This window comes from Eleutherodactylus coqui, chromosome 1 (assembly GCF_035609145.1).
Source record: "Eleutherodactylus coqui strain aEleCoq1 chromosome 1, aEleCoq1.hap1, whole genome shotgun sequence".
Lineage (NCBI taxonomy): Eukaryota > Metazoa > Chordata > Amphibia > Anura > Eleutherodactylidae > Eleutherodactylus > Eleutherodactylus coqui.
Window position 1 is genome coordinate 440,720,141 of NC_089837.1, and position 26,618 is coordinate 440,746,758.

At 42.8% G+C, this 26,618-nt stretch overlaps 1 protein-coding gene across 1 annotated transcript in view; it reads left to right on the top strand.

Annotated features, from left to right (window-relative positions):
* The window catches only part of TRPC4 (transient receptor potential cation channel subfamily C member 4), a 187,040-nt gene that overhangs the window by 119,271 nt on the left and 41,151 nt on the right, over window positions 1–26,618 (top strand). Inside the window, exons 3-4 of the mRNA XM_066582564.1 lie at window positions 414–932; window positions 16,622–16,952. Coding sequence (XP_066438661.1) covers window positions 414–932; window positions 16,622–16,952 — 850 coding nt within the window. The remainder of the gene's footprint in view (window positions 1–413; window positions 933–16,621; window positions 16,953–26,618) is intronic.

The following is a 26,618-nucleotide window of genomic DNA, read 5'->3' on the forward strand; positions in this document are numbered from 1 at the left end:
TAAAAAAATAATAAATATGTATTTAATAGCTAGCAATTAGAGATGAGCGAGCACGCTCGTTTAAGGCTGCCACTCGATCGAGTAGCAGTTTATCGATTAACTGTACACTCGCCCGAGCAGCATGCGGGGGCCGGCGGGGGGGAGCGGGAGGAAGCAGGGGGAGAGTGAGAGAGATCTTTCTCTCTATCCCCCTGCTGCCCACCGTTTTCCCCCGCTGCCCCCCCCCCCCCCCCCGCACATGCTGCTCTGGCGAGTACGCAGTTAGTCGATGAGACTGCTACTCGATTGAGTGGCAGCCTTAAACGAGCGTGCTCGCTCATCTCTACTAACAATTAATTATATTATATAAATATTATATATAAGTAGAAAAGTTATGTTGTGATTTAATATTTCTGCATTTTGTTTCCTTACAGGTTCCACCAATCCTTTTGGATAAGCAGTTCTCTGAATTCACTCCAGATATCACCCCAATCATTTTGGCAGCTCATACAAACAATTATGAAATAATAAAGCATCTTGTTCAAAAAGGAGTCTCGATCCCCAGACCCCATGAGGTCCGCTGTAACTGTGTGGAATGTGTTTCTGGATCTGACGTGGACAGTTTACGGCACTCTCGATCAAGACTTAACATCTACAGGGCATTGGCGAGTCCCTCTCTAATAGCTCTCTCTAGTGAAGATCCTTTCCTCACTGCATTCCAATTGAGCTGGGAGCTACAGGAACTAAGCAAAGTCGAAAATGAGTTTAAATCTGAGTATGAGGAGCTATCAAAGCAGTGTAAGCAATTTGCTAAGGACCTGTTGGATCAGACGAGGAGCTCAAGAGAATTGGAAATTATCCTTAATTACAGGGATGATGGTAGCATACTGGAAGAGCAGAATGGTAATGACCTTGCCCGATTAAAATTGGCAATTAAGTATCATCAGAAAGAGGTAAGCTGTGACTAATAGTGATGATAATGATAAATGGGTTATACAGGCTTTTTTGAAAATTGATCACCTATCCCCAAAGCCGTTGCTCAGTCAAGGTGGTGCTGAAAGGCATCAGGTGCATGTGTGTGTCCAGGATGACGTCACCATGTCAGCGTCAGACCATGTGATGCGACTGCCCGAGCAATGTCAACCAGTTCTGGATGCTGAGGTAGAAACGTTTCCCTTCTGTTACCATAATGGGCTGGCTAAGCTGTCTATTGTCTCAGTCAGTCATTTATATACTAGTACCGCTCAGTAAATTGAAGTGTTTGCCAGAGTACGTCTGGGTGGTCCTTTGCCTGTGTATGTTTTATACTTTGACCTTCATACGGTGACTTTCTACTTATCTTTTTGGTACTGACTTTATTTGAACTCTAGCTTTTGGCTTCAGTGTGTTTATTTATCGGTCTTGTTCTGCCCTGTCCGTGAGAATTCCTTCTCTGCTATATTCTATTTGAGGATGGATAGGGATACTTAGTTCCAGATGCAGAGTCACCCTTGTCAAGCTAGCTGCCCAGGTCAGACAAAGTTGGGGCACATCAGGAACAGACCCTAGGCCCTACCTATCTATCTACCATGGTCTATTGTCCTATCTCTACGTCTAGCTACTCAGTTACCCCCTGCATTCTACACAACACCCAGCCTACCCTATTACTCTGTATCTGTCAGTTTTCTAAGCAGGACTGGTCGGACGTGACACTTAGTCATGTTGAACATGCTGCTCTATCTACAGTATAACTTATAATTTGTTGATAGGGATCTCTGCTTAGGGGTCCAGTGGGTGGTCCTACTTAGTGACTGATAGCTCTGTATGCACAGTCACTTGGACAATGTTGTCAATCGCATTAGTCAACCCACTGAAGTCAAGCTTACAATGAGTGGGGGTTGCAATTATTAAATTGCAAGTGATGCTGAATCTCTTCCCACTAATCTAAACATCAATCTGCTCAGCAAATCTTGCTGTATAACACGCTGCCACAGATTATATTGCATGCTCAATACGACAAGTTCCTTTTAAATAACTTTTACATGCTTTTTGCATTACATAAATTGTTTTCCTTTACATAAATTTGGCATTAAGAGGCCTTGATAGGTGCCAAACTGTAAAACATTAAACATTCTGCATTCCTAAGAAGGTATAAATGTGTTTAATTGACTTGTAATGGTAGAAACATTTCCGGAATGCGATATTCTAACTCTTTTTTTCAAGCATATGTGTCTCTTAATTTGTATTTTCTGCTCAATATCTTTAAATCTTATGGAATTCCAAAATTGCATGGATGCACTTACCAAGCGATCACAAGTTCAAGTCCCCCATGGAACTAAAAAAAAAGTAAAAATAAGTAAAGTAAAGCTTTTTTAATTATTAAAAAACAACATTTACAAGTTTTCGCATCAAAAAAGAAAAACATTTAAAAATTGATATTGCTGCATCCATAAAAATCCAATTAATTAAAATATCACTTTATTAATTCCTTACAGTGAACTGTGTAAAGAAAATGTTCAAAGCCAGAATTGTGCTTTTTGGTCACCCTGTCTCCAAGAAAAAATTGAATAAAAATGATGTATGCACCCCAAAATGGTACCAATAAAAATTTCAGATTGCCCCACAAAAAAAAACAAGCCCTCATACAGCATCGTTGATGGAAAAATAAAATAGTTAAGGGGTCAACAGACAGCAAGAGAAAGCATTTTTAAAGGTATTTTATTTTTTAAAGCAGTACTATATAAAATCTGTGTCAATTTAGTATCACCATAATCATACTGACTCACAGAATAGGGATCACCCGCTTGAAAATGTTTTAAAGTTCTCCAAAATATTATATGGTACATTAAAGTATATCATTGAAAAGTTCAACTCATCCCACACAAAAAACAAGCCCTCATGCCGCTATATAACCAAAACAATTTAAAAAAGCTAAGATTTTTTAAAGACATGGGGATGGAAAAAATGAAAAAAACCCAAAAAGGATTGCGATGAGAAGGGGTTAAAGTTGTGCATAGAATACTGTATGTCATGTGAGAAGTCGGGGTTCACTTGTCTCTGGATGGCCGTCCACATGGTTAGGAAGTGGCGCACCTTGCATGAAAATATGCTCCAGTAGTCAAAAGGTTTCTTTGTATCTGGCTCATGCCAGCTTTTATTCACAGCACCTCAAACAAAAACATACATAGTCCAAAATAGCTTGGAGTTCACAACCCACATGGTGCTGTCACTAACCTCTCCTTGGGCGCCTGGAGGGCGTCTTCCTCCGTCAGACAGGGTGACAGACCCAGCTGTTCCAATGCAAAGGCCATAAACACCCCTCCTGGGTGTGAGGTTAGGGTTGTCATCCCTGTGGACCTCAGGGCCTTTGCTGGTCCTCACTGGACCCCAGCTTGCAGCCCGTCCTGCACTGCCAAGCTGTAACTTCCCCCTTGCTTCTGGCAGGAACTGGCTTATGCACAACCAATCCCTGCTACACCCATCAGGTGTTAACCATCTCTTTCCCTTTCCAAGTATCAGACTGCCTGACTAGCACCCTCTGCAGGTCATTCTGATACTGCCCCACTACAGTCATTATACTTCCTGTGAAGTAATGCTCTAGCATCAGTAAGCGCTGAAACTTTATTATTCATTTTATCTTCCTTAATTTACTAGAAGGATCAATGATTATAAAAGAAATTGAACTTTAGTGGAATAATAAACCAACCGTGGACAATGATGAAAACTTTATTGAACAGGAACAAGTTTCAATTATTTCAGATTGACAGTCTCATACAAATGTCTAGATGCCATTATAACCTGATTCTAATCGTGATACGTTTTCAAGAATTATGTACTCGTGTGGTACTATAGACTCAATCCCATTGAAATGAATGGGACTGAGCCTGCAGTATGATGCTGCGCTGTTGCAAAATGTGTGGAGCGATCTGTTTGCAGTAACAAAACTGTACCAGCAAGCAGCTAATCAGAGGTAGCACTGGGTGGTAGACTCCCCCAATCAAATATTGGTCACCGATCCTGAGGATAAGTCATCAGTCTTGGAAGTGGGACAATCTCTTTAACACAAAGTATCATTTGATCATATACAAAATTAATTAGCTTTGCAATGAATACAATCTGCATGATGGATTGTAATGGATACACCTATAATTGTACATTTTGCTGAAAATTAAGCTGGAATTTTCAATCTGTGCCTCATCAAACAAGATCTCTGCCATCTCAGGCTCGGTTCACCATTTTTCTTCCCATTGTTCAGCTACATCCTAGGAGCCAAAGAACAGAAAATGGGAAATGCTGTATACGGTACATGCCACACCCAAACATCACCAAAGGACCCCATTGACTAGAATGGGATGCATTCGGCTACCGGCATAAGGAGAGAGATTTTCACAGATGCAGTAGCACAGCATGCTGCTCTATTTGTCTGTGATTTCATGCCAGATCTGCTCCAGAGGCTCTGTAGAGAGCCTCTGACACAGATGTGAAGTTAGCCTTAGAAGTGGAGGAAAAGTTACAATCTTTCCATATGGAGAAAAAAAATCAGTTTATTATGCATAGAAATAGGATTTCCTTACAAAAGTTTTGAGTGTAAACAATAATATTTCCATAAATTTGCAGCAAACAGAGATGTTGAAAATCTCTAACTGTAAAAAGAGTTGGATGATGGTTAGTTCACATGCTATGAATTTTCAAGCTTCATATTGACAGATTTATAGACTGTGAGCTCTTCTGATGATCTTAGAACAGAGTTTGCATTTATTTTTAGGCTGTGTGCTTTTTTGGTGATGTCACAACAAAGACTTTCTTCATTTTTAGGCTGTGTGTCATAGTGGTGTCACAATAGTGTTTTGTTTTTCATTTCAAGGACATATTTTGCTCTGATGATATCCCCACAGTGTTTGTCCATGTTTGTCTATGTTGCCATTCTATGTTCTACTGTCATGAAGTCAATAGCCTGTGTCTTCATTTAGAAGCTTTGTTGTATTGACATGATGTCACAACAGAATATGTCATTAGTTATAGGCTGTGATTAGAGATGAGCGAACGTACTCGTTTAGGGCAATTACTCGATCGAGCATCGCTTTTTTCGAGTAACTGCCTACTCGGGGGGTGCCGGGGGGCGGGGGGGGGGGGGGCGTGGTGGAGCTGGGGGTAGCAGTGGGGAACAGGGGGGGGCTCTCTCTCTCCCCCCACTCCCCTCTGCAACCCCCTGCTTACCCCCGGCGCCCCCCGGCACCCTCCGAATCTTTTCGCCCGATTGGGCAGTTACTCGAAAAAAGCGTTGCTCGATCGAGTAATTACCCTAAACGAGTACGTTCGCTTATCTCTAGCTATGACCTGTTGTAATGGTGAAACATTTTCTAACTCTTTCTGTTCTCTCGTTTTACTGTAGCAATGTCACAAAAACAATGTTTTTTCTTCTAAAGGCCCCTTTACACGTAATGATTGTTGCTCAAAATTCATTCAAACGACCGAAAATGAACCATAATCGTTGTGTGTAAATGCTACCATCGTGTACTTTTCGTCTGAATGATGATTTTAAAGTGAACTTAAAATCCATCGTTCAGCAGCAGAGAGATAAAGTGTCTCTCAATAGACCACATGCTGTGTTTTCCACGGGAGTCGGGAGATTACATTGTAACCTGCTGGCAGCCCCAACAAGAGCAATGCAGCTGGGTGTGTGATTAATAAGATGCTGGGCGCTGCAAACAGCTCCTGGAGGCCCAATTACATGCAAATGAAGCTGATAAAGTGTTAATGGCAATTAGTGGCCATTAACACTTTATGCAAAAAGTTCGCTAAAACTTTCAATCATTTAAAAGATTATCATGGTGTGTAAATGGGCCTTTAGAGTTCAACTGTGGTGACCTCAAAATAGTGTTTTCTTCATTTTGATGTCAGAACAATGTTTGCCCATATTCCTAAACTGTATATCGTCCCAGCCAGCCTATCAATAACTTATTTAGGATATTTATTCCGGCTTATCTAAACAGAGGGTGTCGGTAATACTCTTGCTGTACACTTGTATATTGGTCCTGTGTTATTTGGTGTGACTTTGCCCTGGAGCTTGGTAATACTGCTTTTCACATTCTGTAATTGTACTTTGGAATTTGGATTACTACTGTCAGTGCATCTTAGACCTTCTTAGCTACTTTCATACTCCATTATTTGGTTTTTTTTATTATTGTTATCTGTCTCGCCTTGTCCTTGCTCTTTCCCTTTTTTCTATAATACCACTAGGGACAGCTAGGGAATTTAGTCCGGTTCCAGCCATGGAGACACCCTTTCTGGGGTGAGTTCTTCGCTCTGTTGTCAGGATCAGTCAGGGCAGATCCAGAGAAAGAACCTACAACTCATTTCCATTTACTTTACTGTCTGTTGTATGATTTTGCATATAGCAACTCTGTTGCCCCCATTGCTTTGCAGATCCGCCAGCCTGACCCGGCACTTTGTATTTTTTGTCAGTTTTGCCGACAGGTCTGAAAGGACATGAGAGATGTGTTCTATTAGAATGACATTAGAGTAGACATTGGGGGGAATTTAAATATTCGCACCTGTTTTCTGGTGTAAAAACGTCATGAATTATGTCTCATGCTATAATTGAGTTAAAATTTGAAATTTTACCTTTTGTAGCCACTTTTGAAAACTGCTGAGAAAACAGGTGGGGCTTGGTAGAAGGGGATTTCTATGGATCAACAAATTTACTACAATTGATGACAGAAACTGGTGTAAATTATAGCTCAAGTATATGTTCGCTCACAGCAGGCATTGATTTGAATTTCTGGTACATGGACAACCAAAGATATACCAAATTTATAAAGAGGTGTATGACTCCTAATAAATTTGTTGCATTTTAAGGCCCATTTACACGTAACGATTATCGCTCAAAATTTGTTCAAAAGACCAAAAATGAGTGATAATCATTACGTGTAAACGCAGGCATGGTGCACTTTTCATTTGAACAATGGTTTTAAGGTGAAATAAAATCCATCCTTCAGCTACTTGAGATAAAGCAAACACATTTATCTCTCAGTAGACCACAGGCTGTTATCTCTACGGGGATCTGGCAGATAACATTGCAAAGTGTCTGCAGCCACTACGAGAACAATGCAGCTGTGTGCACAACTGGGCGTGTGATTAATCACACGCTGGGCTCTGCAAACAGCTCATAGAGGTCCTTTTACATGCAAATGAAGATAATAAAGGGGCCATTAACATTTTATGCAAAAAGATCACTAAATCTTTCAGCCATTTTAAAGATACCTTTCCTTTAATGGGCCTTAAAGTTTACTCCAGTGAGCTTGGGTTTAAGACTCATTTAGGAAATGCCATCCTTAATAGATTCTTCCCTTGGTCTTCGTTTATAGGCTGTGATCTATTATGATGATATAACAATACAGTGTGTCTATATTTCTACGTTGTGCACTACAGTGCTGATGTCTCTATAGTATTTGTCTTTGTCATTGAGCTGTGTTGTATTGTGATAATAGCCTTTGTTTTTATTCATAGCTGTTATGATGAATCCACTATGGGCACTGTGTTTAATTATGGGCATCAGTATATTCTGTACTAGTGATAATCAACAAAGTCCTCTTTTAAACAATAGACTTAAGAGGAAAATTTATTTAAATTAACATCTTATTCTTACAGGTTATTTATCGTTACGACCGGTCTTAAACTAAAGGCCCATTTAGACACAATGATTATCATTCAAAATTCACTCAAAAGCCATCTTTTGAGCGATAATCATTGCATGTAAATGTGCCCATCTTTTAGTTTTCTGACGAACCATGGATTTCAGTTCGACTTGAAATTCGTAATTCACACTGTGTTCTGCCCAGGGACTGCTGATAACAGCTGATTGCATTGTCTCAGCTGTTCTCAGCTATCAGCCCCGCCGGTAGAGCAAAGAAAATTTATTCAGAGAACAGCGGGTGGTCCTCTGAATAAATTCAGCTCCTGGCAGCTCACATGCTGCTAATTGGTACTAATAGGCATTAGTACCAGTTAGTAAATTATGCAAAATGATCACTCAAAAGCCATCTTTTGAGTGATCCTCTTTGTGTCTAAATGCACCTTAAGAGATTTTGAAGGTGATTGGCTAGTGCAAACAGTCTTGACTTTGCATTATGTATGTGCACAGTGGAATTATAGTACTGTATAGTGTGGAAAATTGTGAGGAACAGCTAGGATGTATTTAGGGCCTGTCTTGTTGCAGTTTTTTCTGTGATTGCAACACTTGCATAAAGAATGATGTTATCTTAGCATGTAATGATTATTTTCCCTTGTGGTGACACTGCAGTAGGAATGACCACTTTCTGCCAGGTTCATTAGTAAAAGTACAGGTGATTGCTGGGAATTCCAGAAGCAGGACACCCTGTAATCCATTTTTTTTAGGGAACCTTTCAGCAAAATGAAAATGTACAAAAGGAACAACTTCTTTAAGGGGCGTTTCTGACAATAAGAAAAAAAAATACATGGACATGGAATGGACTAAAATAAAGTAAAATAAGCAATACTCACTAGTCAGGGGACAGGATCCCCCATCCCTACCACTTGAAGATGTTGTAGTGCTCATGTGCCGTTCATTGCACCTTTCAGCCAATGACTGGTTTCAGAAGTCATGTGCAGTTCATGACAATATCACCACTGAAGCCTGTGATTGGCAATGTGATCTCATGTACGATAAAGGGCATGGGACGGCTGCAACTTCTGGGACAAGAGTAGCATGAACTGGGGTTCTTGCGCTGGATCAGAGGGGAACCTTGGACCACTGAGTATGGCTTATTTTTCATTTTTAATCCATTTCCTGTCCATACAATTTTATTATGCTGTTGGGAAACCCCTTTAACTTGTGTCAGCTTCACAGAAATTAAGATGTGGGCTTGGTCAATCATGTAATGACTTGTTCGTAAGAAATTTACATTCTGCTCTTATACTAAAACTCTAAAACAAACTGTTAAGGAAATTCTGAGCCTTGCAGGAAAAAAAATTGGTTAAAGGGGATGTCCCACTATAAACAAAATGTCTGGGCATGGCAGAAAATAAAAAAGAGACAATACTCACCTATCTTCAGACCCCCGGTAAACAGCTGGGCAGCTCCGGAGGCTCAGGCTCCCGGGGGGGGGGACGTCCGACAGAAGTCAATGTCTACCATAGCCAGTCAGAGGTCGCACCGTCATCATCCAAACTCTTAGCATTAGCACTGACACCTGGGCACCATAATACCAAACGCTTGGGACAGTGATGCTGCGGATTCTGGCTGCAATGGTCAATTGACTTCCGCTGGATATACACATCCAGGGCCGAAGCTCCTCAGCTATTTTCTGGGGGGCGGAAAATGATTGTCTTTCTTTTATTTATTTAATTTTTTAGACTGCATAAACCCTTTTAAATGCTTCAAAGTCCTAAATAAGGACAGAAAGGGATGCATATATTTCAGGTAACATTACAGTCAGAGGCATAACTTGAAGTTCCCGGGTCCCAATGCAAAACCTGTAACAGGGCCCCCAAATATAATGCTTTATTCATAGTACTGGGCTCCCTATATGGAGAGAAGAGGCCTTATGGGCCCCCTAAGGCTCCTGGGCCCGGGTGCAAAGGCATCCTCTATAGTTACGCCCCTGATTACAGCTACAGTTGTTGCACTAAGCTCGATATCAGGGGATTATTGAAACCTTCTTGGAATCTGTTGCCTTTTATATAATCTGACATATGATTCAGCTTTTGACAGAAGGATGCTGTTAGTTTCTTTTAATCACTCTATATATGCTGATGACATAATCAATATGGAATCTCCCACTCACATCTATAAATACAGGATACAAGGAGTGTGTATTGCACTCACTAAACAGTGTCCATATGCTAACTCTCATGTCCCTTAAAGAAAAACTACCAGAAGTTAGTTGTATTTAAATGACCCTTTGTCATTCTCTGGCCTGCAAGATGAAACCTATTATGGCAGCGACAATAAGCCTCATAGTTGTGATATTACTTACGTTATTTTTTATTAACCAAGTATTTTTAGGAATCGGGTGCTGTTCTTACTAGTATCATTACTCCTGTATACAATGGGCTGAGGACAGCGCTGCTGATCTGTATTCAAACTGAAACCAAAGGATTTCCGGTGGACACCTTTGATATAATAACATAGTATGTTAGGATGAAAAAGACTTGTGTCCATCTAGTTCAACTTATTTTCCTGCAATGTTGATCCAGAGGAAGGCAAAAATCCCAATGAATTAGAAGCCAATTTTCCTCATTTTAAGGGGGAAAACATTATTTCTTGACTTCAAATCTGGCAAACAGTATACTCCTTGGATCACCGAACCTTCTGAAGTAATCCTTGACTAGAACATGTAATTTTGTTATACTCAATAAAAGGCGTCCAGGCCCCTCATACTTTTATTGATTTTGCCATCACCACGTCCTCATGCAGAGAGTTCCACAGTCTCACTGCTCTTACAGTAAAGACCCCCCTTCTATGTTGGTGTAGGAACCTACTTTCCTCTATACGTAGAGAATGCCCTCTTGTTACTGTCACAGTCCTGGATATAAAGAGATGATGGTAGAGATCCTTGTATTGTCCCCTGATATATTTATGCATAGTTATTAGGTCGCCCCTCAGTCGTCTTTTTTCTAAACTAAATAATCCCAATTTTGATAACCTCTCTGGGTATTGTAGTCCGCCCATTCCATTTATTACTTTAGTTTCCCGTCTTTGCACTCGCTCAAGCTCTGATATGTCCTTCTTGAGTAACGGTGCCCAAAGCTGTCCACAATATTCCATGTGTGGTCTGACCAGAGATTTACAGAAAGGAATACCTAGACCTCTCTTTGATACACTCCATGCACTCTATTTTCTTTGGTAGCAGCTGCCTGACAATGGTTGCTCCAGTTAAGCTTGCTACTAACCTTGAACAAGTATAACTGAGATTCTCAAAATCCACCAGAATCTGAACCATAATCATTCCATGTGAAAAGGGCCATTAATTCCTTTTCTATATTCATGATCTCATAATTGCTTGTGGTTTTATTTATAAGCTAACAAATGTGACATATAAGCTAGCGGAAGGCATAGCTAGAAGATAGTCCCTGTGCCGGAATAGTATGCCGGCCCCTTATAGTTTAATTTGTAAATTGTTTGTTATAGAGCACCACTTTGAGGGTGCATTCACACGAACGTATATCGGCTCGGTTTTCACGCCGAGCCGATATACGTTGTCCTCGTGTGCAGGGGGGGGGAGGATGGAAGAGCCAGAAGCAGGAACTGAGGCTCCCGCCCCCTCTCTGCCTCCTCTCCGCCCCTCTGCACTATTTGCAATGAGAGGAGGCAGGACGGGGCGGGGCTAAGGTCCGGGAATTAGCCCCGCCCCGCCTCTCCCCATTGCAAATAGTGCAGAGGGGCGGAGAGGAGGCAGAGAGGGGGCGGGAGCACAGTTCCTGCTCCTGGCTCTTCCATCCTCCCCCCTCTGCACACGAGGACAACGTATATCGGCTCGGCGTGAAAACCGAGCCGATATACGTTCGTGTGAATGCACCCTTAGTCTGAACTGGTTATTGCTGTGTCAATTTATCTAGATTATCATAAATGATTAAAGTAGCCCAGTAGATGCAGCCTAGTAAACACTGGGAAGAACAGCTATCTCCTTGATGGTGATGACTCCCTTGCCGCATCAGATCCCGTATATATGGTATATCTGGCCTTGGCATAGATTCCTTTAATTTTAAAATATTAAGGGTAATTTCACATCTGTGTTGGGGATTCCGCTTTCCTGCTCCATTCGGGGAGCGGGAAAGGGGAATCCTCACGGCTGAACGGTTCCATCTCTGGACGGAACTGAACAGTTGAGTATAATGGGGTCCACCTGCTTTCAGCCCAGTTGCGTGTCTTTGGGGCTGCAGTGCTTTTTCTTTTGGTACCTTCAGCAGGATCCGCAATGGAACCTCCGACCTGAGCTTCCAATGCAGATGTAAAACCGGCCTAATAGATGAAAAATATTAAAGGGGTTGTCCCGCGGCGAAATGCAATTTTTTTTTCAACCTACCCCCGCATTCTGCCCCGTTAAAAAAAAACGCTTACCTCCTTCCCAGTTCGCGCAGCATCTTCTTTTCTTCTTTTAAAGATGGCCGCCGGTCCTTTCCCAATGATGCACCGCTGTTTTCTCCCATGGTGCACCGCGGGTCTTCTCCCATGGTGCACCATGGATTGTCTTCTCCTTCCTTGCATTCCACTGCCGATACAGCCACCTAATTGGCTGATCGGCACCACGTGACGGGGCGGAGCTACGATGACGAAGCGCAGACCAGCTCTCCGTCGCAAGCACACAGCAGAAGACCGGACTGCGCAAGTGCGTCTAAAGAAGCAAGAAGTCACCGAAATTAGACGGCTCCATGGAGACGGGGACGCTAGCAACGGAGTGGGTAAGTGACTAACTTCTGTATGGCTCATATTTAATGCACGATGTACATTACAAAGTGCATTAATATGGCCATACAGAAGTGCTGAACCCCACTTGCTTTCGCGGGACAACCCCTTTAAGTCATTTGCAACACTCTAGACATGGAAAAAAACACAATTTCAATTGGCTCTCCTTGCATTACATGGACGCGCCAGATGCTCTAGAACAAAATATACTTTTTGTAGATTCCCTCCTCTTTGGTTAATGGATAGAGGTCACAAATTAAAGATTCCTTCTTTTATTGGAATAAACTAGTAGGGGATTCGAAATCCGGCTTTCTAATCTAGGTAAGTCCTTTAGGGTGCCTGTATATGCTGTGGCTGATCCTCTGCAACTACATGCAGATTACCGGGATCTGCTGTGTTGCACCTAGATTTGCTGTTTTGAATGGCAAGTCTTGGTGAAGCATTATTTAGTCCACATCCGGTATAGCAAACTGGCCGCAGCATGTGCAGGCACCGTTAACCTTTTCCCATCCACTGTCTGACGTCTAAAGACATTCAGATTGAAGGCTGCACAGCTCCAATGTCGGAAGACGTCCGGCAGGGTATTCTTAATGTAGATTACTGGCTGCTCTGTTGTCAGGGGCCTCTCCAGCATGTCACATACCGCAGTACTGGCTCTAGCCAGCAGATGGCGCCATTATATAATGGCAGAAAAAGAAATCCCCCTAGGAAACCCTGAATCCAAAATTGGATTGCAAAGGGTTAAAATGGAATTCTACTGTACAATAGCAAAGAATGCAGGCTATTACTGCATCTTTCGCAACTTCACTGCCAGATGATGGAGAATTTCTTTTTGCAGCAAAGAGAGGGATGAAAGTGAACAGAACCTGTCAGAATAGGCAGATAGAACAGTATTTTTTTCCTTCAGCTAATTATGAGTACATTAATTGGAAAAGACAGCCTTTTGGAGCAGAAAGTGAGTCGGTGAAGTTCATATGTAAATTGAGAACAATAGTTCTGTACACTGAGACTTTTAATAGAACTATAAAATGAATGATGTAGGCTTCAAATTAAACCTGACATTGTCATCTAAAATTGGTGTTATCATGTGTCTATGACTCAATTGATATGAAAAATTACTGAGCTGAATAATATATTTATGATAAGTGAACACATGATTAACTGAAATTAAAGAACTTTTATGAAACATGTTCTGCGATACATTAACTGACAGCAAGCACTTAGTAAATCATGGGTGCAGGAAACGGCTCAGTATAATGAGAACAAACTGGTGCGTTTTGATAAAGTTACAATAATTGTTCATAGCTGCTTTTTAGTAATTGGGGAAATGCTCTGGCTGCTATATGGTAGTCTTTATTTATATAGTGCCAACATATTCTGCAGCAACAAATCAGAGGCTACATGTACAAACAAAAACTAATAAACTTTTTGAATAGTAGGAGTGAGGGCCTGCGCGCAAGAGCTTACAATCTATAAAGAAATAGGGGTAGAAGAGCTTGATCCATGTTATATATAAACAGGGTAGTATACATAAAGCTGTATCACCAGCCGGTATCTGTATCTGTACAAGTTTGAGGTGCATTAGGGTGTATGGAGTGTCAGGGATACAGGGGGATGAAGGGGTCTGGTTCTGAGGGCGAATGTAGAAGAGTTAAATTAGAAAATCTGCTATGACTGTCTTAAAGGGGTTGTCTCGTGAAATCAAGTGGGGTTCAGCACTTCTGTATGGCCATATTAATGCACTTTGTAATATACATCGTGCATTAAATATGAGCCATACAGAAGTTATTCACTTACCTGCTCCGTTGCTAGCGTCCCCGTCGCCATGGATCCGTCTAAATTCGCTGTCTTCTGGCGTTTTTAGATGCGCTTGCGCAGTCCGGTCTTCTCCCTGGTGAATGGGGCCGCTCGTGCCGGAGAGCTGGTCCTCGTAGCTCCGCCCCGTCACGTGTGCCGATTCCAGCCAATCAGGAGGCTGGAATCGGCAATGGACCGCACAGAGTCCACGGTGCACCATGGGAGAAGACCCGCGGTGCATCGTGGGTGAAGATCCCGGCGGCCATCTTGGTAAAGGAAGAAAGAAGTCGCCGCAGCGCGGGGATTCGGGTAAGTAATAAACTTTTTTTTTTTTTAACCCATCCCTTGGGTTTGTCTCGCGCCGAACGGGGGGCCTATTGAATTTAAAAAAAAAAACGTTTCGGCGTGAGACAACCCCTTTAAGTGTATTTTTAGAGCACACTTAGGCCCCCTGCACACGGGCGAAAAAATTCTGCAGCGGGATTTCCCACAAAATTTCCGGCCCAGCCCGCCTGCATAGGATTGCATTACAATCTGCGTGAAAAAACAAATTGCGGCATGCTCTATTTCTGTGCGGGTCTCGCAGAGGCCCGCACAGAAATGTCACTCCCTGGCCGCCGGCTCCGCTCTGCGCATGCACCGGCTGGCCATAGCCGGCACATCAAAGAGCCGGAGCCGCGGGAGAGGTGAGTGCTGTGCTTGTCCCTGCAGGGGCTCGGGTCTCGCTGCGAGAATTCTCGCAGTGGTATCCGACCCAGCCATTTGCAGGCGGCCTTAAAGGGCATCTGCAATGTTCCCACTGCACCATAAACTAAGTTTATGACATGACCGGGAGCCGGCTGATGTATTTAATATACTCACCCGCTCCTGCAATCCAGTGGCGTCACCCGGTGAAGTAGGCGAGCGCAATAAAAAGCTAACTCTTTTCAGAGTCCCATGCACGCTCTCCTATACAAGTCTAACAGGATCATAACTAAGTTTATGGTGCGATTGGGATGTGACAGATTCCCTTTACAACTGTGTATACTGTTGATTGCTCTGATTATCCAGGGTAGCGCATTCTAGAGAACTGGAGCAGCTCAGGAGAAGTTTTGGAGATGGAAATAGCTTGCTCAGATTATGGAGATCGTAATGTTTTTTTCAGACAGGCAGATAATCTGACTATTGTCACAGCTCGCCGGCTGTGTCGGAGGATGGGGACCGCGGTGATGTCACGCCGTCAGCCCCATTCCTCATAATCTATACATATTCTGCAGGGCTGTACACAGATTTTCATCAGTTACATCAGCCTGGAGTCTAGGCTGTTTAGCTTCCAACGTATTGTATAGATTAGATACAATGGTATCAACTTTAAAGCTGAGAGCAGTACCTGAGATGTATAAAGCACAAATTATATTAGAGTATTGTAGAACATTTTATTTGTACAGCAAATAAAGATTTATTTAGATCAAATCAGAAAATGTCATGAACATCTACATTTTTGGCTGCATGTAGCCACCAGTAGGGGGAGCTTGGCAGTGTACAGCATAATGTTAAAGGTGTTATTCGGTTGCCAAACAATTTTTTTAATTATACCTGCAAATCTGTTAAAATAACAAAACCAGTGGTACTTACCCATCCTCTTTCGCGGCAAACCAGCGCACGCGCCTCTGGGTCTTTGTCGTGGAATGACTACTACCTGACTGCTGCAGCCAATCAGAGGCCACAGTGGTCAGGTGTTCTCCTGGCATCACCGTTCAGATGCTGTGGGCCATGGTGTCAGGAGAACGGCACCTGAACACTGTGGCCTCTGATTGGCTGCAGCAGTCCAGTGGTAGCCATTCCACAACCTAGACCAGGAGGACTAAGGGGCTGCAGAGTTGGATCACTGTGGCAGATAATGGGTAGGAACTGCTGGTTTCGTTATTTTAACAATTTTTGCACCTATTATTTAAAAAAACCTGTCCGGCAACCAGATAACTCCTTTAAAGAGACTGTCAGCTACTTTGAGTCTTATAAGCTAAGCCTATGAGCTGAAAGTAGGTGACCTACTGAGTCCAGGGTTGCAAATTTTATATTTACCTTCCCTGCCATCCCACCGGTGTCAGCGCTCAAACCCACTGCTGCAGTGCATTGAGCGGCACCCTAAGTAGTCCTCCCATTATAAACTCAGAATGGGAGGACTACATAGCAGCGCCGCCCAATGCACTGCAGTGGCAGCTTTCAGCACTCATACCAAGGGAATGATGGGAAAGTTAGTATATAATTTACATCCCTGGGCTCAGCAGGTCACCTACTTTCAGCCCATAAGCTTAGCTTATAAGACTCCAAGTAGCTGACAGAGTCTCTTTAAATAATTAAGGATAATGTAAAGCAAACTGTCTAGTAAAGTTCACTTTAATAGTGGCCTCCTGATATTCATGTAAAAAAACTAATTTTTCTGTCTATTTTTTTTTTCAGTTTGTAGCTCAACCTAACTGTCAGCAGCTGCTCGCTTCCCGCTGGTATGATGAATTTCCAGGCTGGAGGAGACGACATTGGGCAGTGAAGATGGTGACATGTGTGATAATAGGACTACTTTTCCCTGTCTTCTCTGCGTGTTACTTGATAGCTCCCAAAAGTAACCTCGGACTCTTTATCAGGAAACCATTCATCAAATTCATCTGCCACACCGCATCACATTTGACTTTCCTGTTCTTCCTACTACGTGCTTCACAAAACGGATACAACATAAACAGACCTGGCCCTGCACCGGCACCCATTGAATGGATGATATTACCGTGGGTTTTGGGTAAATGAATTACTAAATGCAATACTTGATGTATGCGTCGTACATCAATATTTGATGTAACAATGTGATAACTGCAGAATAGACTTGGCATCACATGTAAGATTCTAGTGCATAGCGCTCACAGTATTCCAGAAGTTTGACCGTATATGTACGAAGGATGTTTTCTCCATAAGCTAAGCAGCTCTTAATGTCAAGCAGCAGCTGCAAAAGCAAATTGGATATTAGGGTGTATATATAAAGAGAGAGAAAAATCTGTGTTCATACTATAAGACCACATATAGCGTATGGAATCTGGATGCTAAATGGGATGTAGGAGAGCTGGAAAGGGTATAATTCAAAAGCAGGCAACTAGATTACTAAATGATGGTCTCTCTTATAATTAGTGGCTAGAAAATTTCGACCTCTTCAGCATAGAAAAAAGTGTGCCTGAGTGGTGATCTAATGTATAGATAGATGTGTGGTCAGTGCAAAGATCTCGGGCCAGGATTAATTCTTTCTTAGGATTGTACAATGGACATTCATTACATGTAGAAGAAAGGTGGTTTATATATTAATATACAAAGGGTTGGCAGCGTCTTACTCTACCCTGCTGTCTCCTCAGCCTAGGAGACAGCAGGGTAGAGTTTGGGCCTTTTCAGAGGGCTCTACCATCTCCTGTCTAAATAGCTGAGGGAAGGTCCACAAAAGGGTAATGCCCTGTGAAGTTTACCTTGGCAATGGGTTTTCACGGGTGACGCCACCGTTCCTTCCTCTGCGGTGAATCCAGATGATGAAAGAACTGGTCCACACTCACAGAGTAGATTTTAGCCCTTTCCAATCCAATTTGTATTCTGGTTTTCCTAGGGGGCTTACTCTTTTTCTGCTGTTATACAACGGCGCTATATGCTGGCTAAAGCCAGTACTGCATGAGGTGGCACGTTGGATAGGCTCCGACAGCAGAGAGGCTGGCAATATACAGTAAGAGAACCCCGACAGACGTCTTCCAACATCGGAGCTGTACAGTCTGAAATCCTAATGTCTTTAGATGCCAGACAGTGGATTGGAAGGGGTTAAATAGCAAAGCCAAGAATGGTCGGCAGTACTCTTTTACTTGTGGATAACTTATTTACAGTCCAACAGGAAAAGAATTCCCGCCAGCAGGACAATCAGTGTAGAAATCATAAAGTGGTGCGATAGGGAGGAAATCACCGGTACACCAAGGAATCTACAGTCCCAGTTATCTGTAGGGCTCCGTGCCCAGTACAAACACCTCTTCAACTCTCCAGCTCTCTACCAGTCTGTACTCTCTTTTAGCATACACTCTACACTCAGTTCCTCAGTGGGTTAACACCACTGGCATCTCCTGGGTGTAATGGGCCCAGGGCTGGCTGTGGATATCTCTCAGCCTCCTCCATCTCAGCCCATGCAGACTGTAGGTGTTTCTGTGGGGACCCTTGTTGGGCTAGGGCCAGAACAAAAGACCCTGCACAATCACTGGCAAACACATATATCTCTCATGGTCACATGATTTCAAACTTACAACATGAATCAATACATTTCCAGACAGAGACGGCTCATTTGCAGACATTAGCCAATTTAGTACTGCAAACCCCAATGCACATTCTGCAGATTCATTCCTCATTCAAAGATAAGGTACAAGACAATACAGACAACATATTCTAGACATATGGAGGGGCCCCATTGTTCTGGGCCACCACAGGTTCTTTACAGTTAAAGTAATGATAAGTTCAAAGAACTGCCGCAGGATTTATTCTTTCCAAAGACTGTAGAAAGGGCCAGGGAACATTCATTACATGTGGAGGGAAGGCAGTTTAGAGATCAATATTGGAAAGGGTTCTTTACAGTTATGGGCCTTTAGATGCCAAGATAAATTAGAATGAGCATGCGACCAGCAGTGAAGTAGCGATCAGATATCGCTTGTTAAGCATGCATTACGATGAACAATATTTGGTCAGTTTTAGACGCTCATTGGATCATAATCATGCCTCTAGTCACCCCTTCTGCCGCTGGTTTCTAGTCAGCAAATCATTGGGACATCTGTTTATAAGAATGGATGTCCTGCAGAGAAACAATGATTTTTAGGTCCCCATAAAGGATCCAATCGGTGAGAATCTAACGATGTTTCGCTGATCATTCAGTCGCTGCATATCTTCACACTGACAATTACTGAGGAAAAACACTTGACTTAACAATTATTCACATGATCAATACAAAGAACTGGTGCAAGATGTATTCTTCCCAAACATTGTACAAAGCGCTAGGGGATATTCATGACATGTGGAGGGAATGAAATTTAGATATCATAGGGGAAATAGTTCTTTACAGTTAGAGTAGTGTTCAATACAAAGATTTGGCACATGGTTTAATGTTTTCAAAAACTGTACAAATGGTCATGAGACATTCTTTAAAGGGGTTGTCTCGCGAAAGCAAGTGGGGTTAAGCACTTCTGTATGGCCATATTAATGCACTTTGTAATATACATCGTGCATTAAATATGAGCCATACAGAAGTTATTCACTTACCTGCTCCGTTGCTGGCGTCCCCATCTCCATGGCTCCGTCTAATTTCGGTGTCTAATCGCCGGATTAGACGCGCTTGTGCAGAAGGGTCTTCTGCCTTCGGGTCTGTCCGGCAGCAGCGGCGTTCTGGCTCCGCCCCCTTCTACGCGTCATCGCGTAGCTCTGCCCCGTCGCGTGTGCCGATTCTAGCCTCCTGATTGGCTGGAATCGGCACACGTGACGGGGCGGAGCTACGCGATGATGCGTAGAAGGGGGCGGAGCCAGAACACCGCTGCTGCCGGACAGACTCGAAGGCAGAAGACCCTTCTGCGCAAGCGCGTCTAATCGGGCGATTAGACGCTGAAATTAGACGGCACCATGGAGACGGGGACGCCAGCGCAGGGAAGGTAAGTGAATAACTTCTGTATGGCTCATATTTAATGCACGATGTATATTACAAAGTGCATTAATATGGCCATACAGAAGTGCTTAACCCCACTTGCTTTCGCGAGACAACCCCTTTAAGTGTCGAAGAAAGGCAATTTAGGTATAGGTATATATAAGAAAAGCTTCTTTACTGTTACAGTAGTAAAACTATGGCATGTTCTATTGCAGCATGTAATGATGGAAGATACCATATCAGGCTAGATGCTAATTTAATTGTTTGCATGGTATAACCTCCTGCAGCATCTAAGGAGTGGATAACGTCGCTGTGCAGAGAAGTTGAAAGCACTACATGTCAGTCACCAGTGGCTGACATAGAGGAAATAACTTTGCAGGTAGAGATAAGCAGCCATGTAGCACCACTAATCTCAGCATCAAGTTCTGACATCAAATCTAATTTGCACGCATATTAATGGAACTAATCCATTGCCATGCATTATATATCAATTAAGGCTCTTCTTATTGCCAATGATATTTCAACAGCTGATATGTATACATACATTTCTCTCCTGAAACAAATAGCGTGATATGTTTCTGCTACTACGCGGCATCATTAATGTAGCACACCATCTGTTGGCACTGAAACAACACATTTTAGCCAAAAATTTAAAGCACAGGCAAAAGAGACCTACCAGAAGTGTTACATAAAATATTCATTTGCATATATGAATAATGTGATATTAATGGATCACTTCTTCATCAGATTACCAATGCTTGAAGTTACAGATGCCATCACAAGACCGCTGTGCTGCACACAAAACAGCCCAGCCCCGACTTAAAAGGCCATTTAGCCTAATGAGGTCCAGATGTGTTCTATTTTTGATAGAATTGCGCAGCGTGTTGCACATTTGTGCACCTCCCTTAGACTTCTATGGGGGCCCTTGCTGCCCAACACGCAGAAAGATAGAGCAGGTCCTATTTTTTGGTGCGTGTGGGGAATGCACGTGCAAAAAACGCTCATAAGAACACACCCATTGGCATCAATGGGTTCTACTCTCTGCGCATTGCACACATATATTTTACGTGGGCAATAACAGTTATCTGAAGCCACCCTAAGGGCTCTTTCACACAGGGGCGATTTTGCGTGCATTTTCATGCATGCAAAATCGCCTGCGTAAACTGTTAACAGTAGAACCCATTGATTTCATTGGGTTACTTCACATTCATCATTTTTGCGCACGCATCTCCTTCGGTGGAAAAAATATGCAACATGTTGTATTTTGTGCGCTCAAGGTACCATAGGAGTCTATGGGGGTGTGCACCCCGTCCGCAGGAAATAGTATACGTAACTGCAATTTCACGGTGTTAATTGATAAACCTGGGGACTAATTAGGCTGCTCAGCTGGTTCAAAGACAGCGTAGGTGTGTCTCGGGCCAATGTGAATGGGCTTGGCAGCGCAAAAACATACAGTTAAATGCGCTTGAAGATCGCACAATTTTCTCGCCCATGTGCAAACAGGCCTAAATGACAGAACATTAAAGGTTGTCTCGTCAGAGGCAATTGCTTTCAGGCCAAAAACACACGGGACATGCGCTAATATGCTCGCTACTACGGAGCGTATTAGCGCATAAAGCAGTTTTTTTTTCCGTACTATTTAAACTCCCACGAGTTTGAAAAAAATAGCAGGAAGATTAGTCCTGCCCAATCTTTCTCGCAGGTAGTTAATACTACGGTATGTGCAAGAAAGATAGGGCAAGTCTTATTTTTTCTCAAGCGTGCTATTGATACGCGGGAATCCCAATAATGGAAACAAAACCATTGAAATCCATCGTTCCATTTTGTCCCGTTACGTGGCCGTGATTTTTATGTGGTTCTACTGACCAGAAGTCAGGGCATCATAGGAATCTATGAGTTTAGATCTGTAGACTAGCAGTTGCCTGTATTATGGGCACATAAATATGTTTGGAATACACTCGGGTGCAACTGGCATTACCATTCTAACCACTCTTGGGCAGCTGTATTATATATAATGGAGCAAGTAGGTCTATATTGCATATTTTAGCTCTTTTTCCACCCCAAAAATGCACATTTTCTCTTTCTATGCCTGTTAGGGGGAATGGATCTTCTTAGGTTTACACAATGTAACAGGTGCTATATGTTCTCACAGCAAGGCTCTTTTCTCTCTATTTGCCCCCTCAACACCTCCAGTTTCCATCTTTTATGTCAAAAAAATCATAGGGTTTAATATGTGAAACAGAGACGACTCTAGTCTCCATTTCATACGATTTCTATCTGTGTTAGTCTTTTTAGCTGGATAGAAAAGTGTCATCCACTGCGCTTTTCTGTCTAGATAAAAAGAAGGAGAGAAGCAGAAACCTAGTGAAACTGAGCCCAAAGTGGTCTCCAGTTCAACCCTTTGCAATCCAATTTTAGATTCAGGGTTTCCTAGGGGGCTTTCTCTTTCTGCCATTATACAATGGCGCCATCTGCTGGCAAGAGCCAGGACTGCGGTATGTGACATGCTAGAGAGGCCCACAACAACAGAGTGGCCAGTAATAACCAGTAAGAATACCCCGCTAGACGTCTTACGACTTCGGAGCTGTACAGCCTTCAATCAGAATGTCTTCAGATGTCAGACAGTGGATTGGAAAGGGTTAAAGGGTATGCTTCCACCATGGTTTCCGTCTTAATGCCATTTTTGGCATAAAAGATGAAACCCAAGATAGAGAAGGGGTAGTGTGAAAGTATCTTAAGGAGGTATTTACGTGGCCAATGCGAGTTGAACCTAAGATTCTTGTGTGCAACTTCCATCACACAGCACACGGACTATCTGCCGCCCGATGTGCGGGACACCCCACATTACATGTCCTATTTTCTCACAAGACTTCCACAAGAATAGGACATGCGGCTATTTTTCAAACTCAGACCATCGGTTACAGTGTGCTTATTCAAATGAATGGGGGTTCTTTTCCCATGCAAGTTATACCCATATCGCAATTGGATAGAACCCACATGGGAATATCACTGTGTGAATAAGCCCTAACTCAAATATCCTTTCCCTAATGCTTTCCTGCTGTATCACAGCATTAGGTCATATTTGCATTCTTGTACCCAAGATTTCTGAACTCAAGATACATTGTACAGCACACGGACACCCCAACTGTTTGCTGTATGATATAGAAACACAACACATTGCAAGTCATATTCTAGTGTGTAAATACGGCTTAAGGCTTCCTGCACGCGGATGATTATGTGCACGGTTTTACATGCAGAAAATCGGCCACAGAACCCGCAACCATTAAAACCTATTGGTTTCAGTGGGCACACTCGTATAGAGCATTTTTGCCCCTGTATTTCTGTCAGGCGAAAAGATGCACAACTTGCTCTATTTTTGTGCGCATTTGTACACTCAAGGCCCCAAAGGAGTCTTTGGGTCTCTCAAATGCGCACTTGTTCCAAACGAAATCATGCACTGAACTGCAGAATTTCATGGTGTTAATCGATAACACTGGGGACTAATTAGGCTGGCCTGCTTACTAGGTTGGCTGGCCTGCTTACTGAGCAGGCTGGCCCGCCTATTCATTAGGTTGCCCAACCTGTTCAAACATGGCGTGGTTGTCCCGCACTGATGTTAACAGGCCTGGCAGCGCATAAAAGTACAGTAAAGAAGCATGTTTATGCTCGTGAGAGGACGTGATAACATCCATTCAGAGCGCATTTACGTCACGCTCATCTGCAGGAGACCTATTTCAAACATAGAGGCAGAGATTTCCCAGGCTGTTTCTTTAGTTTTGATTTGATCATTATTTACTCCTGCCTTCAGTGTTTTGAACCGTTCTGCAATATATTTACTTCAGTCTTCACTTTTTCTTTAGAGTTGACTTTTTCTTATAGTAGTTCTATAGGTTACCCCCGATAACTTAACAAACTCCAATGGTCACATCTGCCCATCTCAGAATTCAATGAGCTGCAGGGTCTACTTTGCAAGAAAACATCTACAGGACAATAGATTGTTGTAACTTTAGCAAACATTATGCCGTGCTTACCAAAGGAAAGGGATTCGGTGGAACAGGATAGTTTGCCTTTCACAAAGCATGAGAATAAAGCATTGCGAATAAAGATGAGCGAACACCAAAATGTTCGGGTTCGCGTTATTCGAAACGAACTTCCCGCGATGTTCGGGTGTTCGTTTCGAATAACGAACCCCATTGAAGTCAATGGGCGACCGGAACATTTTTGTATTTTGCCGATGCTCGCTAAGGTTTTCATGTGTGAAAATCTTGGCAATTCAAGAAAATGATGGGAACGACACAGCAAGTTCTCCTCTGCCACAGCTGTAACAGAAGAACGATGTTAGCCCATTGAATTCAATGGAGCCGTCAATACAGCCGACTCCACTGAATGCAATGGGCTGCCGGCGATCGCGGGATGAATTGTCGGAAAGGGGTTAAATATATAAGCCCTTTCCTGCAATTCATCCAGAAATGTGTAAAAATAAAAAATATATATATACTCACCTGGTGCCGACAGACGGAGTTCAGCGCGGCAGGCTGCAGTTCTCCTGAACTGCTCTGAACAGCTGTTAGTAGTATTCAGCAGCCGGGGATTTAAAATCCCCGCCTGCTGAATAAGATGCCTCTGAATGGTCACAGCCTGACCAATCAGAGGCCAGCCCTCACTCACACCCATTCATGAAATCATTTAATTACTGCACTATAATAACTTAATGTGTTCAGTTAGGAACTGATTATCTAGGAAAGCATTTCTTCATCTATCTGTACAGCCGCTAAATATAAGCCGCTGACAGCAGTGTGTAGGCGGTAAAGACGCTTCTTTCAGAAATGTGTGCAAGGGTCAAGCCAAGCTCATCCTTATGTTCCACACCAAAAATACTACGGGTGGTCAGTAGAAAGCTATTTATACTCTAGTAGAGTAGTCCGCTTAGGGTAGTCGACTATTAAAATGTAAAAGATTACTTTGTTATTTTCTACATGCATTTGCCAAACACCGAATGGACATATTTTGCCCCCAATGTATCTAAATTAACTTTCTAAAAAGTCCAGAATATAAATGTCCTAATATTTTGTGTTGTTGTTAGCAGTTTAGTTGTTCACAACCCTCGGCGACCCTAAAAGTGAGCTCCCTCCATGTTTTTCGGGTTTGCACTGCTTTTTTCAGTTGTTTGATAACCATGCCAGTATCAGACAATATCGCCCATCGTGTTCTTTGCCGGCCGGGTCTTCTTTTGCTACTGATCTGTCCAAGCATTATAGATTTTTCTAGCGACTCTGCTCGGATTACATGGCCAAAATACGTGAGTCTGAGTCCGGTCAACTTGTCCTCCTATTTTGTGTATACAGCTCCTGTTCAGAGCTTTATATCAGCAATGGCGATCGCGCAAAATCACAATTTTAACATTACAAGTCCCATAGACACCTGCAGAAAAAAAAAGCTGCGAATTTCGCAGTGAAAAAAAAACTGTAGTGGGTAGTCACCCTAAAAGAATACCTGCACTTTTAGAAAACTTTTGACATGTCAAAGAGCACTATGCCCTCTCAGCTATGTTCTCTCGTTATCGACTGCTTCCGGCACCTAAATATGGCCTCATAGAGGTGTATAGGGAGCTTCATGCCTCATGTCATTATTTCCCAACACAGGTCTAGTATCTCACACAGATCACCCACACTCTCTATGGATGGTACCAAACCTCCTCCTGTCAATGCGATGATGCAGCATATCAGTGTTACCATATGCAAATAAGGGAGATGGAACAATACCTCTGCAGCGCCATCTATTGGATGGCAACATTCCTTTAAATCAATGCCTGACCCTTTAGACAAGTCTTTAGAGCAATGATTGGGAATTGAAAACCAAGCCAGAATGCATACACAGACAGCTGTTTTGGGGTTTTTGCCCTCATCAGTGTGCAGTACGGTCTTGGCTTGTGAGAGGCCTATGACGTGTCACCTTATGAAATAGGTGATAGATGTGGAATATGATGCCGTAGAAAGAAGGCCTTTACACAGGTTTACCACATAAACAATACTTTATTGAAAATTGAGTAATGAAATTACTTGAAGGATAATTAGAAAACTATATTTCATTTAAAGTTGATAAAATACTAATTACAGGAAAAACAAACAGTGACATAGTGTGGAAGGCTGACAAAAAACATTTGTCCATCTAGTTCAACCTATTACCTCCTTATGTTGATCCAGAGGAAGTCAAAAAACCCCAGGAGGTAAAAGCCAATTTTCCTAATTAAGAAAACATTCCTTGCCAATCTGGCAATCAGACTAAATCCCTGGATCAACAACCCTCTTAAAGAACTGGCATAGGTAATAATAACAGACGAGCACCCTATAATAATTGCCGTCACTTTAGAGGTTATAGCTTGGAGGTATTAGGGTGCACAGTTACTCACAAAGATGCGTCAATGAGGTTTATGTCTGGATGCTTCCTTGATTGCTCACATTGGTTTTTGCAGCCATTCTCACACTTAGATCAGCCTTGGACGTTGGTCTATGGAGCACTGGTAATGGGGCGCATTGCCGGAGGATGTGGTCTGAACCCACACACAGTACATCAGCACAGCCGGTTCTCACTAGCTCCTGTTTGTCCTGTTTAGTTCAGACATGCTAGTTGGTTCTCTCTCTTGGGTAAGCACACATAGTCCAGCTGATGATCTTTCTGTCTGCCCTGCCTGAACTGATGCAGCTCACCCGAGGCTCTTCCTCTCGGGTACTCACAAAGTTCAGCTGCAGGTCAGCTCTCCTGCAGCTC